The sequence below is a fragment of the Ranitomeya variabilis genome, chromosome 1, assembly GCF_051348905.1.
Source record: "Ranitomeya variabilis isolate aRanVar5 chromosome 1, aRanVar5.hap1, whole genome shotgun sequence".
In the NCBI taxonomy this organism is placed as follows: domain Eukaryota; kingdom Metazoa; phylum Chordata; class Amphibia; order Anura; family Dendrobatidae; genus Ranitomeya; species Ranitomeya variabilis.
This window is the reverse complement of record NC_135232.1, coordinates 1,159,013,148-1,159,029,701: the sequence shown is the minus strand read 5'-3', so window position 1 is coordinate 1,159,029,701 and position 16,554 is coordinate 1,159,013,148. Positions and strand designations below refer to the sequence as shown.

Below are 16,554 nucleotides of genomic sequence, written 5' to 3'. Positions count from 1 at the left end.
TAATAGGGGAAGCACAGGAGGCACTTATTGTGTAGGGACACAGAGGGGGCACTGTTATTGTGTAAGGGCTCAGAGGGGGCACTGTTATTGTGTAGGGGCACAGAGGGGGCACTGTTATTGTGTAGGGGCACAGAGGGGGCACTGTTATTGTGTAGGGGCACAGAGGGGGCACTTATTGTGTAGGGGCACAGAGGGGGCACTGTTATTTTGGGGGACACAGAGGGGGCACTGTTATTGTGTAGGGGCACAGAGGGGGCACTGTTATTGTGTAAGGGCACTGTTATTGTGTAGGGGCACAGAGGGGGCACTGTTATTGTGTAGGGGCACAGAGGGGGCACTGTTGTGTAGGGGCACAGAGGGGGCACTGTTATTGTGTAGGGGCACAGAGGGGGCACTGTTATTTTGGGGGGCACAGAGGGGGCACTGTTATTGTGTAGGGGCACAGAGGGGGCACTGTTATTGTGTAAGGGCACTGTTATTGTGTAGGGGCACAGAGGGGGCACTGTTATTGTGTAGGGGCACAGAGGGGGCACTGTTGTGTAGGGGCACAGAGGGGGCACTGTTGTGTAGGGGCACTGTTATTGTGTAGGGGCACAGAGGGGGCACTGTTATTTTGGGGGGCACAGAGGGGGCACTGTTATTGTGTAGGGGCACAGAGGGGGCACTGTTATTGTGTAAGGGCACTGTTATTGTGTAGGGGCACAGAGGGGGCACTGTTATTGTGTAGGGGCACAGAGGGGGCACTGTTATTGTGGGGGGGCACAGAGGGGACACTTACTGTGGTGGGCACAGCAGGAGGTACTGTTACTGTGTGGGGCACAGAGGGGCATTATCACTGGGGCCCCAGTTGTCGCACTATATGGTTTGTGTGGTGCTGGGAATGTGAGTAGGGGGCCGGAGAAGCCAAAGATGTCAGTGTCACATCCTGCAAGGACGAGTTATGGATGGAAGAAGAGGCCATGGCGGTCCGGGCCGAGTGGAAAACAAAAGGGAAAATGAACAACAAGAGTCAGCGAAACGTCACTGGTGAGAAGCTGCACAACATACACATAAAGGGTCTGCAGAGGGCGCTACAGCTGAGATCACTATTATAGGGGCACTGTATGGCGGTGATAGTCCTAGCTCAGGCGTTTAGTTGGTATTATCTTGTATGTGCTGGGGGGATACTTGGTTCTTGTCAGGTGGTCTGTTATATGGTGGTATTATATTATATTGTTATAGAGCAGTATTATTAATAATGGTCTTGTAGTAAATCTTGCTTTAGGAACAGAGACCCCCCAATCTGAGGAAGGGGACGGAGTTGGCAGGGGGCTGTGTGCTTTCAATTACCAGTGGTAGATTTTACTCTGTTTCTCCCTGAGCCCCCTATCTGGGTGGTGCTGTGTATTACTATTATTATTTATATAGCACCATTGATTCCATGGTGCTGTACATGAGACGGGGTTACATACAAGTTACAGATATCACAGTAAACAAACTAACAGTTACAGGCTGATACAGAGGGGCGAGGACCCTGCCCTTACTTTCTACAGGATGGTGGGGATGGAGACAGTAGGTTGGGGGTTGCAGGAGCTCCGGTGTTGGTGAGGCGGTAGCTCCGGTGTTGGTGAGGCGGTAGCTCCGGTAGTGGTGAGGAGGTAGCGGGGTCAGTGCAGGCTGTAGGCTTTCCTGAAGAGATGGGTTTTCAGGTTCTGTCTGAAGGATCTGAATGTGGTTGATAGTCGGACGTGTTGGGGCAGAGAGTTCCAGAGGATGGGGGATATTTGGGAGACATCTTGGAGGCGGTTGGGTGAGGAGCGGATAAGTGTGGAGGAGAGAAGGAGGTCTTGGGAGGATCGGAGATTACGGGAGGGAAGATATATGGAGATTAGTTCAGAGATATAGGGAGGAGACAGGTTATGGATGGCTTTGTAGGTCAGTATTAGTAATTTGCACTGGATACACTGAGGGAATGGGAGCCAGTGAAGAGATTTGCAGAGGGGGAAGCAGAGGAGTAGCAAGAAGAGAGATGAATTAGTCGGGCAGCAGAGTTAAGGATGGACTAGAGAGGTGCAAGGGTGTTAGCAGGGAGGCCACAGAAAAGGATGTTGCAGTAGTCAAGGCGGGAGATGATGAGGGAATGCACAAAGACAGGGATCGTCGGACGGTGTGCTGCCTGCCTGGCCCTCGAGTCCGACACATCGCTGATCGGGTGGACAGATTACTGGGAGGGGCTGGTGAGGACCCAGCGGTCATGGTGCACATTCGCACAAATGACAAAGTTAGAGGTAGGTGGAAGGTCCTTAAAGATGATTTCAGGGAATTAGGCTGCAAGCTGAAAGCAAGGACCTCCAACGTGGTATTTTCCGAAATACTGCCTGTACCACGTGCCACGCCAGAGAGGCAACGGGAGATTAGGGAGGTTAATAAGTGGCTCAAGAATTGGTGTAGGAAGGAGGGGTTTGGGTTCCTGCAGAACTGGGCCGACTTCTCAGTTGGCTACAGGCTCTACGCTAGGGACGGGCTGCACCTCAATGGGGAAGGTGCAGCTGTGCTGGGGGAGAAAATGGTTAGAAGGTTGGAGGAGTGTTTAAACTAGGGATTGGGGGGGAGGGTATTCATTTTATAGGAGGGGAAGATAGTGCAGATAGAGACCTGGGCACAAATAAGGAAGTTGGGGGTGGCGGTGGCATGGGGGGTGGGGTTAGAACAGTTAGTAATTTAAGAAAGAATAGAGGTACAGAGAGGAACATCAAGTGCATGTATACTAATGCCAGAAGCCTCGCCAACAACATGGAGGAATTAGAACTAATGTTGTTGGAGCATAATTATGACATGGTGGGGATATCTGAGACGTGGCTGGATGAGAGCCATGACTGGGCTGTTAACTTGCAGGGCTATAGCCTTTTCAGAAATGACCGTACAGATAAGCGAGGGGGAGGGGTGTGTCTGTATGTAAAATCTTCCTTAAAACCCATCCGGCGTGATAATATAGGTGAATCTAATGAAAATGTAGAGTCTCTGTGGGTGGAGATAAGGGGAGGGGGAAAAATAATAAATTACTGATAGGGGTTTGTTATAAATCTCCAAAAATAATGGAAGCAATGGAGAATATCCTCATAAAGCAAATAGATGAAGCTGCAACTCAAGGAGAAGTCATTATTATGGGGGACTTCAACTACCCTGAAATAGATTGGGGAACAGAAACCTGCAGTTCCAGCAAAGGTAATCGGTTTTTGACAACTATGAGAGACAATTACCTTTCACAACTGGTTCAGGACCCAACAAGAAGGGGGGCACTGCTAGACCTAATATTAACCAACAGGCCAGACTGCATAGCAAATATAAGGGTTGGGGGTCACTTGGGGAATAGTGATCACAAAATAATAAGTTTTCATGTAACCTTTAATAAGATGTGTAGTAGAGGGGTGACAAGGACACTAAACTTCAGGAGGGCAAATTTCCAACGGATGAGAGAGGATCTTGGTGCAATTAACTGGGACGATATCCTGAGACACAAAAATACACAAAGAAAATGGGAGACATTTATTAGCATCCTGGATAGGACCTGTGCACAGTATATACCGTATGGGAATAAACATACTAGAAATATGAGGAAACCAATATGGCTAAATAGAGCTGTAAGGGGCGCAATAAGGGACAAAAAGAAAGCATTTAGAGAATTAAAGGAAGTAGGTAGTGAGGAGGCATTAAATAAATACAGAAAATTACATCAATTCTGTAAAAAGCAAATCAAGGCAGCAAAGATTGAGACAGAGAGACTCATTGCCAGAGAGAGTAAAAATAATCCCAAAATATTCTTTAACTATATAAATAGTAAGAAACTAAAAAATGACAGTGTTGGCCCCCTTAAAAATAGTCTGGGTGAAATGGTGGATGAGGATGAGGAAAAAGCCAATATGCTAAATGACTTTTTTTCATCAGTATTTACAAAAGAAAATCCCATGGCAGACAAAATGACTAGTGATAAAAATTCCCCATTAAATGTCACCTGCTTAACCCAGCAGGAAGTACAGCGGCGTCTAAAAATCACTAAAATTGACAAATCTCCGGGCCCGGATGGGATACACCCCCGAGTACTGCAGGAACTAAGTACAGTCATTGATAGACCGTTACGTTTAATCTTTAAAGAGTCCATAATAACAGGGTCTGTACCACAGGACTGGCGTATAGCAAATGTGGTGCCAATATTCAAAAAAGGGGACAAAAACTGAACTCGGAAATTATAGGCCAGTAAGCTTAACCTCTACTGTGGGTAAAATCCTGGAGGGCATTCTAAGGGATGCTATGCTGGAGTATCTGAAGAGGAATAACCTCATGACCCAGTATCAGCACGGGTTTACTAGGGACCGTTCATGTCAGACTAATCTGATCAGCTTCTATGAAGAGGTAAGTTCCGGACTGGACCAAGGAAGCCCAGTGGACGTAGTATATATGGACTTTTCCAAAGCTTTTGATACGGTGCCACACAAAAGGTTGTTACATAAAATGAGAGTAATGGGGATAGGGGAAAATATGTGTAAGTGGGTTGAGAGCTGGCTCAGGGATCGGAAACAAAGGGTGGTTATTAATGGAGCACACTCGGACTGGGTCGCGGTTAGCAGTGGGGTACCACAGGGGTCAGTATTGGGCCCTCTTCTTTTTAACATATTTATTAATGACCTTGTAGGGGGCATTCAGGGTAGAATTTCAATATTTGCAGATGACATTAAACTCTGCAGGGTAATCAAGACAGAGGAGGACAATTTTGTATTACAGGATGATTTATGTAAACTAGAAGCTTGGGCTGATAAATGGCAAATGAGCTTTAATGGGGATAAATGTAAGGTCATGCACTTGGGTAGAAGTAATAAGATGTATAACTATGTGCTTAATTCTAAAACTCTGGGCAAAACCGTCAATGAAAAAGACCTGGGTGTATGGGTGGATGATAAACTCATATTCAGTGGCCAGTGTCAGGCAGCTGCTACAAAGGCAAATAAAATAATGGGATGCAGTAAAAGAGGCATAGATGCTCATGAGGAGAACATAATTTTACCTCTATACAAGTCACTAGTGCGACCACACTTAGAATACTGTGCACAGTTCTGGTCTCCGGTGTATAAGAAAGACATAGCTGAACTGGAGCGGGTGCAGAGAAGAGCGACCAAGGTTATTAGAGGACGGGGGGTCTGCAATACCAAGATAGGTTATTACACTTGGGGCTATTTAGTTTAGAAAAACGAAGACTAAGGGGTGATCTTATGTTAATGTATAAATATATGAGGGGACAGTACAACGACCTTTCTGATGATCTTTTTAATCATAGACCTGAGACAGGGACAAGGGGGCATCCTCTACGTCTGGAGGAAAGAAGGTTTAAGCATAATAACAGACGCGGATTCTTTACTGTAAGAGCAGTGAGACTATGGAACTCTCTGCCGTATGATGTTGTAATGAGTGACTCATTAATTAAATTTAAGAGGGGACTGGATACCTTTCTGGAAAAGTATAATGTTACAGGGTATATATACTAGATTCCTTGATAAGGCGTTGATCCAGGGAACTAGTCTGATTGCCGTATGTGGGGTCGGGAAGGAATTTTTTTCCCCATGGTGGAGTTACTCTTTGCCACATGGGGTTTTTTTGCCTTCCCCTGGATCAACATGTTAGGGCATGTTAGGTTAGGCTATGGGTTGGACTAGATGGACTTACAGTCTTCCTTCAACCTTAATAACTATGTAACTATGTAACCCGGCAGCAGGACTGCTACCTCAGCCTTTGTACAGGAGGAGCACTGCCAGAGCCCTGCAAAATAACCTCCAGCAGGCCACAAATGTGCATGTGTCTGCACAAACGGTTAGAAACCGACTCCATGAGGATGGTCTGAGTGCCCGACGTCCAACACCGTGCAGGACGCTTGGCATTTGCCACAGAACACCAGGATTGGAAAATTCACCACTGGCGCCCTGTGCTCTTCACAGATGAAAGCAGGTTCACACTGAGCACATGTGACAGACGTGACAGAGTCTGGAGACGCCTTGGAGAGCGATCTGCTGCCTGCAACATCCTCCAGCATGACCGGTTTCAGTAATGGTGAGGGGTGGCATTTCTTTGGAGGACCGCACAGCCCTCCATGTGCTCGCCAGAGGTAGCCTGACTGCCATTAGGTACCGAGATGAGATCCTCAGACCCCTTGTGAGACCATATGTTGGTGCGGTTGGCCCTGGGTTCCTCCTAATGCAGGACAATGCCAGACCTCATGTGGCTGGAGTGTGTCAGCAGTTCCTGCAAGATGAAGCTATGGACTGGCCCGCCCGTTCCCCAGGCCTGAATCTGACTGAACACATCTGGGACATCATGTCTCACACCATCCACTAATGTCACGTTGCACCACAGACTGTCCAGGAGTTGGCGGATGCTTTAGTCCAGGTCTGAGAGGAGATCCCTCAGGAGACCATCCGCCACCTCATCAGGAGCACGCCCAGGCGTTGTAGGGAGGTCATACAGGCACGTGGAGGCCACACACAATACTGAGCATCATTTCCTTGTCATGACTCATGAGGCATTTCCACTGAAGTTGGATCAGCCTGTAACTTCATTTTCCACTTTGATTTTGAGCATCATTCCAACTCCAGACCTCCGTGGGATATTAGTTGTGATTTACGTTGATCATTGTTAGGTTTTATTGTTCTCGACACATTCCACTATGTAATGAATAAAGATTTACAGCTGGAATATTTCATTCACTGATATCTAGGATGTGGGATTTTAGTGGTCCCTTTATTTTTTTGAGCAGTGTAGTATTGGGCCTCCTGTCTGGACGGGGCTCTTTATAGTGTGGGGGCCTCCTGTCTGGACCGGCTCTTTATAGTGTGGGGGCCTCCTGTCTGGACGGGGCTCTTTATAGTGTGGGGGCCTCCTGTCTGGACGGGGCTCTTTATAGTGGGGGGCCCCCTGTCTGGACGGGGCTCTTTATAGTGTGGGGGCCTCCTGTCTGGACGGGGCTCTTTATAGTGGGGGGCCCCCTGTCTGGACGGGGCTCTTTATAGTGTGGGGGCCTCCTGTCTGGACGGGGCTCTTTATAGTGTGGGGGCCTCCTGTCTGGACGGGGCTCTTTATAGTGTGGGCCCCTGTCTGGACGGGGCTCTTTATAGTGTGGGGGCCCCCTGTCTGGACCGGCTCTTTATAGTGTGGGGGCCTCCTGTCTGGACGGGGCTCTTTATAGTGTGGGGGCCTCCTGTCTGGACCGGCTCTTTATAGTGTGGGGGCCTCCTGTCTGGACCGGCTCTTTACAGTGTGGGGGCCTCCTGTCTGGACGGGGCTCTTTATAGTGTGGGCCCCTGTCTGGACGGGGCTCTTTATAGTGTGGGGGCCTCCTGTCTGGACCGGCTCTTTATAGTGTGGGGGCCTCCTGTCTGGACGGGGCTCTTTATAGTGTGGGCCCCTGTCTGGACGGGGCTCTTTATAGTGTGGGGGCCTCCTGTCTGGACGGGGCTCTTTATAGTGTGGGGGCCCCCCTGTCTGGACCTGCTCTTTATAGTGTGGGGGCCTCCTGTCTGGACCTGCTCTTTATAGTGTGGGGCCCCTGTCTGGACCGGCTCTTTATAGTGTGGGGGGCCTCCTGTCTGGACGGGGCTCTTTATAGTGTGGGCCCCTGTCTGGACGGGGCTCTTTATAGTGTGGGGGCCCCCCTGTCTGGACCTGCTCTTTATAGTGTGGGGGCCTCCTGTCTGGACCTGCTCTTTATAGTGTGGGGCCCCTGTCTGGACCGGCTCTTTATAGTGTGGGGGGCCTCCTGTCTGGACGGGGCTCTTTATAGTGTGGGGGCCTCCTGTCTGGACGGGGCTCTTTATAGTGTGGGGGCCTCCTGTCTGGACGGGGCGCTTTATAGTGTGGGGGCCTCCTGTCTGGACGGGGCTCTTTATAGTGTGGGGGCCTCCTGTCTGGACGGGGCTCTTTATAGTGTGGGGGCCTCCTGTCTGGACGGGGCTCTTTATAGTGTGGGGGCCTCCTGTCTGGACGGGGCTCTTTATAGTGTGGGGGCCTCCTGTCTGGACGGGGCTCTTTATAGTGTGGGGGCCTCCTGTCTGGACGGGGCGCTTTATAGTGGGGGGCCCCCTGTCTGGACGGGCTCTTTATAGTGTGGGGGGCCCCTGTCTGGACGGGACTCTTTATAGTGTGGGGACCTCCTGTCTGGAGGGGGCTCTTTATAGTGTGGGGGCCCCTGTCTGGACGGGGCTCTTTATAGTGTGGGGGGCCTCCTGTCTGGACGGGGCTCTTTATAGTGTGGGGGCCCCTGTCTGGACGGGGCTCTTTATAGTGTGGGGGGCCCCTGTCTGGACGGGGCTCTTTATAGTGTGGGGGGCCTCCTGTCTGGACGGGGCTCTTTATAGTGTGGGGGCCCCTGTCTGGACCGGCTCTTTATAGTGTGGGGGCCTCCTGTCTGGACCGGCTCTTTATAGTGGGGGCCCCCTGTCTGGACCGGCTCTTTATAGTGTGGGGGCCCCTGTCTGGACGGGGCTCTTTATAGTGTGGGGGCCCCTGTCTGGACGGGGCTCTTTATAGTGTGGGGGGCCCCTGTCTGGACGGGGCTCTTTATAGTGTGGGGGCCTCCTGTCTGGACCGGCTCTTTATAGTGTGGGGGCCTCCTGTCTGGACGGGGCTCTTTATAGTGTGGGGGCCCCCTGTCTGGACGGGGCTCTTTATAGTGTGGGGGCCCCCTGTCTGGACCGGCTCTTTATAGTGGGGGCCCCCTGTCTGGACGGGCTCTTTATAGTGGGGGGGCCTCCTGTCTGGACCGGCTCTTTATAGTGGGGGCCCCCTGTCTGGACGGGCTCTTTATAGTGGGGGGGCCTCCTGTCTGGACCGGCTCTTTATAGTGTGGGGGCCTCCTGTCTGGACGGGGCTCTTTATAGTGGGGGGGCCTCCTGTCTGGACCGGCTCTTTATAGTGTGGGGCCCCTGTCTGGATGGGGCTCTTTATAGTGTGGGGGCCTCCTGTCTGGATGGGGCTCTTTATAGTGTGGGGGCCTCCTGTCTGGACGGGGCTCTTTAGTGTTGGGGGCCCCCTGTCTGGACGGGGCTCTTTATAGTGGGGGGGCCTCCTGTCTGGACCGGCTCTTTATAGTGTGGGGGCCTCCTGTCTGGACAGGCTCTTTATAGTGTGGGGGCCTCCTGTCTGGATGGGGCTCTTTATAGCGTGGGGGCCTCCTGTCTGGACGGGGCTCTTTAGTGTTGGGGGCCCCCTGTCTGGACGGGGCTCTTTATAGTGTGGGGGCCCCCTGTCTGGACGGGCTCTTTATAGTGTGGGGGCCTCCTGTCTGGACCGGCTCTTTATAGTGTGGGGGCCCCCTGTCTGGACGGGGCTCTTTATAGTGTGGGGGCCCCGTCTGGACGGGCTCTTTATAGTGTGGGGGCCTCCTGTCTGGACCGGCTCTTTATAGTGGGGGGGCCTCCTGTCTGGACGGGGCTCTTTATAGTGTGGGGGCCTCCTGTCTGGACGGGGCTCTTTATAGTGTGGGGGCCCCGTCTGGACGGGCTCTTTATAGTGGGGGGGCCTCCTGTCTGGACCGGCTCTTTATAGTGGGGGGGCCTCCTGTCTGGACCGGCTCTTTATAGTGGGGGGGCCTCCTGTCTGGACCGGCTCTTTATAGTGGGGGGGCTTTCTGTCTGGAGGGGGCTCTTTAGTGTTGGGGCCCCTGTATATAGACAGTAGCTGTTCCTTGCTCCTCAGCCCGGCTGCTCCTGTCAGGAGGAGGAGATGATGATGATGATGATGGCGACTCCTCCTCCTCCATCAGGAAGTAAAAACTATAAACTCTACAAGGAAGAACAGAACGTGTCCGCTGCAGACCCCGGAGCCGACATTCCCGGAGCCGACGTTCCCGGACCATGCTGCCCCGGTGCCGCCTGCTCTTACCCAGAGCCCAGGTAATATTCCCCCCATATACAGCTCAGCACGGCCCCCCGGCAGCAGCACAGAGGATTTCAGCGGCGCCCACTCTTGTGTTCCAGCTCTGCCCGCGGCCCCTCCGTTTCCTCTCGGACTCTCCGGTTCCGTTCCGTATCAAACACCTGGATCACCTGGTGCTGACGGTGCGGAGCCTGGAGGACACGGTGGGCTTCTACACCCGGGTGCTGGGGATGGACGTCGTCACCTTCAAGGTACGGACCCCAAACTCATCCTGGTGCCTTCACCCCTGCGACCCCCGGGCCGCCCCCCCGAGTCCTCCGGGATGTCAGATCCGTACGGGGGCTGGAAACGTTTACTGACAAAAAAATCTACTGACGGTATGAGGCGTTACTGATGGGTGGAGGGCATTACTGACGGGTGGAGGGCATTACTGACGGGTGGAGGGCATTACTGACGGTTATGGGGTGTTACTGACGGGTACGGGGCGTTACTGACGGTTATGGGGTGTTACTGACGGTTATGGGGTGTTACTGACAGTATGAGGGCGTTACTGACAGGTACGGGGCGTTACTGACGGGTACGGGGCGTTACTGACGGTTATGGGGTGTTACTGACGGTTATGGGGTGTTACTGACAGTATGAGGGCGTTACTGACGGGTACGGGGCATTACTGACGGTTATGGGGTGTTACTGACAGTATGAGGGCGTTACTGACAGTATGAAGGCGTTACTGACGGGTATGGGGCGTTACTGACGGTTATGGGGCGTTACTGACGGTTATGGGGCGTTACTGACGGTTATGGGGTGTTACTGACGGTTATGGGGTGTTACTGACGGTTATGGGGCGTTACTGACGGTTATGGGGCGTTACTGACGGTTATGGGGTGTTACTGACGGTTATGGGGTGTTACTGACAGTATGAGGGCGTTACTGACAGTATGAGGGCGTTACTGACGGGTACGGGGCGTTACTGACGGTTATGGGGTGTTACTGACGGTTATGGGGCGTTACTGACGGTTATGGGGTGTTACTGACGGTTATAGGGTGTTACTGACAGTATGAGGGCGTTACTGACAGTATGAGGGCGTTACTGACGGGTACGGGGCGTTACTGACGGTTATGGGGTGTTACTGACGGTTATGGGGTGTTACTGACAGTATGAGGGCGTTACTGACGGGTACGGGGCATTACTGACGGTTATGGGGTGTTACTGACAGTATGAGGGCGTTACTGACAGTATGAAGGCGTTACTGACGGGTATGGGGCGTTACTGACGGTTATGGGGCGTTACTGACGGTTATGGGGCGTTACTGACGGTTATGGGGTGTTACTGACGGTTATGGGGTGTTACTGACGGTTATGGGGCGTTACTGACGGTTATGGGGCGTTACTGACGGTTATGGGGTGTTACTGACGGTTATGGGGTGTTACTGACGGTATGAGGGCGTTACTGACGTGTACAGGGCGTTACTGACGGGTGCGGGGCATTACTGACGGTTATGGGGTGTTACTGACGGTTATGGGGTGTTACTGACGGTTATGGGGTGTTACTGACAGTATGAGGGCGTTACTGACGTGTACAGGGCGTTACTGACGGGTGCGGGGCATTACTGACGGTTATGGGGTGTTACTGACGGGTACGGGGTGTTACTGACGGGTACGGGGCGTTACTGACGGTTATGGGGTGTTACTGACAGTATGAGGGCGTTACTGACGGGTACGGGGTGTTACTGACGGGTACGGGGCGTTACTGACGGTTATGGGGTGTTACTGACAGTATGAGGGCGTTACTGACGGGTACGGGGCGTTACTGACGGTTATGGGGTGTTACTGACGGTTATGGGGTGTTACTGACAGTATGAGGGCGTTACTGACGGGTACGGGGCATTACTGACAGTTATGGGGTGTTACTGACAGTATGAGGGCGTTACTGACAGTATGAAGGCGTTACTGACGGGTATGGGGCATTACTGACGGTTATGGGGTGTTACTGACGGGTACGGGGCGTTACTGACGGTTATGGGGCATTACTGACAGTTATGGGGTGTTACTGACAGTATGAGGGCGTTACTGACAGTATGAAGGCGTTACTGACGGGTATGGGGCGTTACTGACGGTTATGGGGTGTTACTGACGGTTATGGGGTGTTACTGACGGTTATGGGGTGTTACTGACGGTTATGGGGTGTTACTGACGGTTATGGGGTGTTACTGACGGTTATGGGGTGTTACTGACGGTTATGGGGTGTTACTGACGGTTATGGGGCGTTACTGACGGTTATGGGGTGTTACTGACGGTTATGGGGTGTTACTGACGGTTATGGGGTGTTACTGACGGTTATGGGGCATTACTGACGGTTATGGGGTGTTACTGACGGTTATGGGGTGTTACTGACGGTATGAGGGCGTTACTGATGGGTGCGAGGCCTTACTGACGGTTATGGGGTGTTACTGACGGTTATGGGGTGTTACTGACAGTATGAGGGCGTTACTGACGTGTACAGGGCGTTACTGACGGGTGCGGGGCATTACTGACAGGTACGGGGTGTTACTGACGTGTACGGGGGTGTTACTGATGCACCCGGGGTGTTACTGACGTGTACGGGGCGTTACGGGTACTGGGCGTTACTGACGGTTATGGGGTGTTACTGACAGTATGAGGGCGTTACCGACGGGTACGGGGTGTTACTGATGGGTGCGGGGCGTTACTGACGGTTATGGGGTGTTACTGACAGTATGAGGGCGTTACTGACGTGTACGGGGCGTTACGGGTACAGGGTGTTACTGACGGGTACAGGGTGTTACTGACGGGTACTGGGCGTTACTGACGGTTATGGGGTGTTACTGACGGTTATGGGGTGTTACTGACAGTATGAGGGCGTTACCGACGGGTACGGGGTGTTACTGATGGGTGCGGGGCGTTACTGACGGTTATGGGGTGTTACTGACAGTATGAGGGCGTTACTGACGTGTACGGGGCGTTACTGACAGTATGAGGGCGTTACTGACGGGTACGGGTTGCTACTGATGTACCCGGAGTGTTACTGACGGGTACGAGGTGTTACTGACGGTTATGGGGTGTTACTGACGGGTACTGGGCATTACTGACGGGTGCGGGGCGTTACTGACGTGTACGGGGCGTTACTGACGGGTACAGGGCGTTACTGACGTGTATGGGGCGTTACTCACGGGTACAGGGTGTTACTGACGGGTACTGGGCGTTACTGACGTGTGCGGGGCGTTACTGACGGGTGCGGGGCGTTACTGACAGTATGAGGGCGTTACTGACGGGTACGGGTTGCTACTGATGCACCCGGGGTGTTACTGACGGGTACGAGGTGTTACTGACGGGTACTGGGCGTTACTCACGGGTGCGGGGCGTTACTCACGGGTGCGGGGCGTTACTCACGGGTGCGGGGCGTTACTCACGGGTGCGGGGCGTTACTCACGGGTGCGGGGCGTTACTCACGGGTGCGGGGCGTTACTCACGGGTGCGGGGCGTTACTCACGGGTGCGGGGCGTTACTCACGGGTGCGGGGCGTTACTCACGGGTGCGGGGCGTTACTCACGGGTGCGGGGCGTTACTCACGGGTGCGGGGCGTTACTCACGGGTACGGGTTGCTACTGATGCACCCAGGGTGTTGCTGACGAGTACGGGGCGTTACTGACAGTATGAGGGCGTTACTGACGGGTACGGGTTGCTACTGATGCACCCGGGGTGTTACTGACGGGTACGAGGTGTTACTGACGGGTACTGGGCGTTACTCACGGGTACTGGGCGTTACTCACGGGTGCGGGGCGTTACTCACGGGTGCGGGGCGTTACTCACGGGTGCGGGGCGTTACTCACGGGTGCGGGGCGTTACTCACGGGTGCGGGGCGTTACTCACGGGTGCGGGGCGTTACTCACGGGTGCGGGGCGTTACTCACGGGTGCGGGGCGTTACTCACGGGTGCGGGGCGTTACTCACGGGTGCGGGGCGTTACTCACGGGTGCGGGGCGTTACTGACAGGTACTGATTGCTGCTGATGCACCCAGGGTGTTACTGACGGGTACGAGGCGTTACTGACGGGTGCGGGGTGTTACTGATGTGTACAGGGCGCTACTGACGGGTGCGGGGCGTTACTGACGGGTGCGGGGTGTTACTGACATGTACAGGGCGTTACTGACGGGTGCGGGGCGTTACTGACGGGTGCGGGGCGTTACTGACGGGTGCGGGTTGCTACTGCTGCACCCGGGGTGTTACTGACGGGTGCGGGGTGTTACTGACGGGTACGGGGTGTTACTGACGGGTACGGGTTGCTACTGACGCACCCGGGGCGTTACTGATGGGTGCGGGGTGTTGCTGCTGCACCCGGGGTGTTACTGACGGGTGCGGGTTGCTACTGACGCACCCGGGGTGTTACCGACACCCGTCCTGTACCTCGGTGACGCCCGTCCTCTACCTCGGCGACGCCCGTCCTCTACCTCGGCTACGCCCGTCCTCTACCTCGGCTGACGCCCGTCTTGTACCTCGGCTGACGCCCGTCTTGTACCTCGGTGACGCCCGTCCTCTACCTCGGTGACGCCCGTCCTCTACCTCGGTTGACGCCCGTCCTGTACCTCGGCTGACGCCCGTCTTGTACCTCGGTGACGCCCGTCTTGTACCTCGGCTGACGCCCGTCCTCTACCTCGGTGACGCCCGTCCTCTACCTCGGTTGACGCCCGTCCTGTACCTCGGCTGACGCCCGTCCTGTACCTCGGCTGACGCCCGTCTTGTACCTCGGCTGACGCCGTGCCTTTCTCGCAGGGGGACAGGAAGGCGCTGACGTTCGGGATACAGAAGATTAATCTCCATGAGGCCGGGAAGGAGTTTGAGCCCAAAGCCAAACACCCGAAGCCGGGCTCCGCGGACCTGTGCCTGATCACCGACACCCCGCTCACCGCCGTCCTCCAACATCTGCAGGTCCGTCACAGTGTCTCCTGATCTGACCACAGCTGCAATTGTACATGACACTCGCAGTTATCAGCCAGTGAGGGGACTCGTCCCTCATCCACTATGGCCGCTCTAGTCCTGTTCACACTGGCACCTGTTTGTTACAGTGTGTCAGTCCCGGTGTCGCCCCTGGTGGTCCGGATTCATGGAGAGCAGCCCTGGAGAGTCAGTGTAATGGTCCCTGGTGGTCCGGAGCAGGAATCTCCATGCTGCTGTGATTCTGCGGATGTCTCGGGACCCCCAGGGCTGTGACCATGCTGAGCATTAGGCGTCGCCCCCCCACACCCACCTCTTTCGGGGGTCGCCGTATTCAGGACTTGTTGAACCAGTTTTGTCAGGATGTTTCCATGAGAATGCGATTGATCCTGGTTGCCGTGGTTTCCATTGTTAAACCTCAGGCAGAGTTTCGATCAGTTTAACCCCCTCTGGGCTGTTACACGTCATGTGATCGGTCTCTGTGTGACTGGCTGCAGCGCCTGTGATTTCACTTTTCCTTCCTGTCGTCTGCAGATCTGCGGGGTCCCGCTAGAGGAGGGTCCGGTGTCTCGGACCGGCGCGGTGGGGGAGATCCAGTCTGTGTATTTCCGGGATCCTGATCACAATCTGATAGAAGTGTCCAACTATGCGGCCGACATCAAGAGACCCTGACACCTGCCAAGTGTGATGGGGTCCCTGCCCCAGCCAGGGCTGCGGTCATACTTCACAGCTGAGGGTTTGTTACATTGTATCCATTCCAGACAATCCTGTGTGAGCTGAAGCCACCAGCACATTACAATGTATCAGTGGTGGATACAACTGTCGTCAGACGTCACCAGGACAAGATGTCAGCAGCGGCCGGAGAGGGACGGCCCCGTTCACTGACAGCAAGCAGAGACTATAAAATGGGGAGAAAGCGCCGACGCGTCGTCTACCGGAGCGGCCTACATGGTGCAATCGTCAGGGGACAGTGGCCAGTGGCTGCACAACCGCTCACTGGGGGGGCAGCACCTTGCACGCTCACTCTGGGGGGGCAGCACCTCGCACGCTCACTCTGGGGGGGCAGCACCTCGCTCACTCACACTGGGGGGAGGGCAGCACCTCGCTCGCTCACTCTGGGGGGGGGGGGCATCAGCTCACTCACTCACTCTGGGGGGGGGCATCACCTCGCACACTCACTCTGGGGGGGGGCAGCACCTCGCTCGCTCACACTGGGGGGAGGGGGAGGGTTGCACCTCGCTCACTCACTCTGGGGGGGGCATCACCTCGCTCACTCACTCTGGGGGGGCATCACCTCGCTCACTCACTCTGGGGGGGCATCACCTCGCACGCTCACTCTGGGGGGGGGGGGCAGCACCTCGCTCGCTCACTCTGGGGGGGCAGCACCTCGCTCGCTCACACTGGGGGGAGGGCAGCACCTCGCTCGCTCACTCTGGGGGGGGGGGCATCAGCTCACTCACTCACTCTGGGGGGGGGGCATCACCTCGCACGCTCACTCTGGGGGGGGGGGCAGCACCTCGCTCGCTCACACTGGGGGGAGGGGGAGGGTTGCACCTCGCTCACTCACTCTGGGGGGGGCATCACCTCGCTCACTCACTCTGGGGGGGCATCACCTCGCACGCTCACTCTGGGGGGGGGGCAGCACCTCGCTCGCTCACACTGGGGGGAGGGGGAGGGTTGCACCTCGCTCACTCACTCTGGGGGGGGGGGC

The 16,554-nt window shown here is 54.7% G+C and overlaps 1 protein-coding gene across 2 annotated transcripts; it reads left to right on the top strand.

Moving 5' to 3' along the window:
- Positions 1-9,760: 9,760 nt before the first annotated feature.
- On the top strand, positions 9,761-15,955 carry GLOD5 (glyoxalase domain containing 5). Of its 2 annotated transcripts, XR_013220079.1 has the most exons (5): positions 9,761-9,911; positions 9,996-10,145; positions 14,682-14,837; positions 15,378-15,816; positions 15,937-15,955. XR_013220079.1 is itself a non-coding variant. In XM_077279988.1 (4 exons), exons 1-4 carry the CDS (start codon positions 9,873-9,875, stop codon positions 15,513-15,515), a joined length of 483 nt encoding a protein of 160 aa, XP_077136103.1. In that variant the 5' UTR covers positions 9,761-9,872; the 3' UTR covers positions 15,516-15,905. The 2 variants fall into 2 exon arrangements, 1 of the variants encoding a protein (XP_077136103.1); XM_077279988.1 differs by lacking the exon at positions 15,937-15,955 and having other exon boundaries at positions 15,378-15,905.
- The last annotated feature ends 599 nt before the right edge of the window (positions 15,956-16,554 follow it).

What these genes read in the sequence shown, in the direction of transcription:
- GLOD5 (XM_077279988.1), top strand. Translation starts at nt 9,873, where the DNA reads ATGCTGCCCCGGTGCCGCCTGCTCTTACCCAGAGCCCAG. An exon ending in TGCTCTTACCCAGAGCCCAG is followed by an intron (nt 9,912 to 9,995) that starts GTAATATTCCCC and finishes CTTGTGTTCCAG; the next exon opens with CTCTGCCCGCGGCCCCTCCG. An exon ending in CCGTCCTCCAACATCTGCAG is followed by an intron (nt 14,838 to 15,377) that starts GTCCGTCACAGT and finishes TGTCGTCTGCAG; the next exon opens with ATCTGCGGGGTCCCGCTAGA.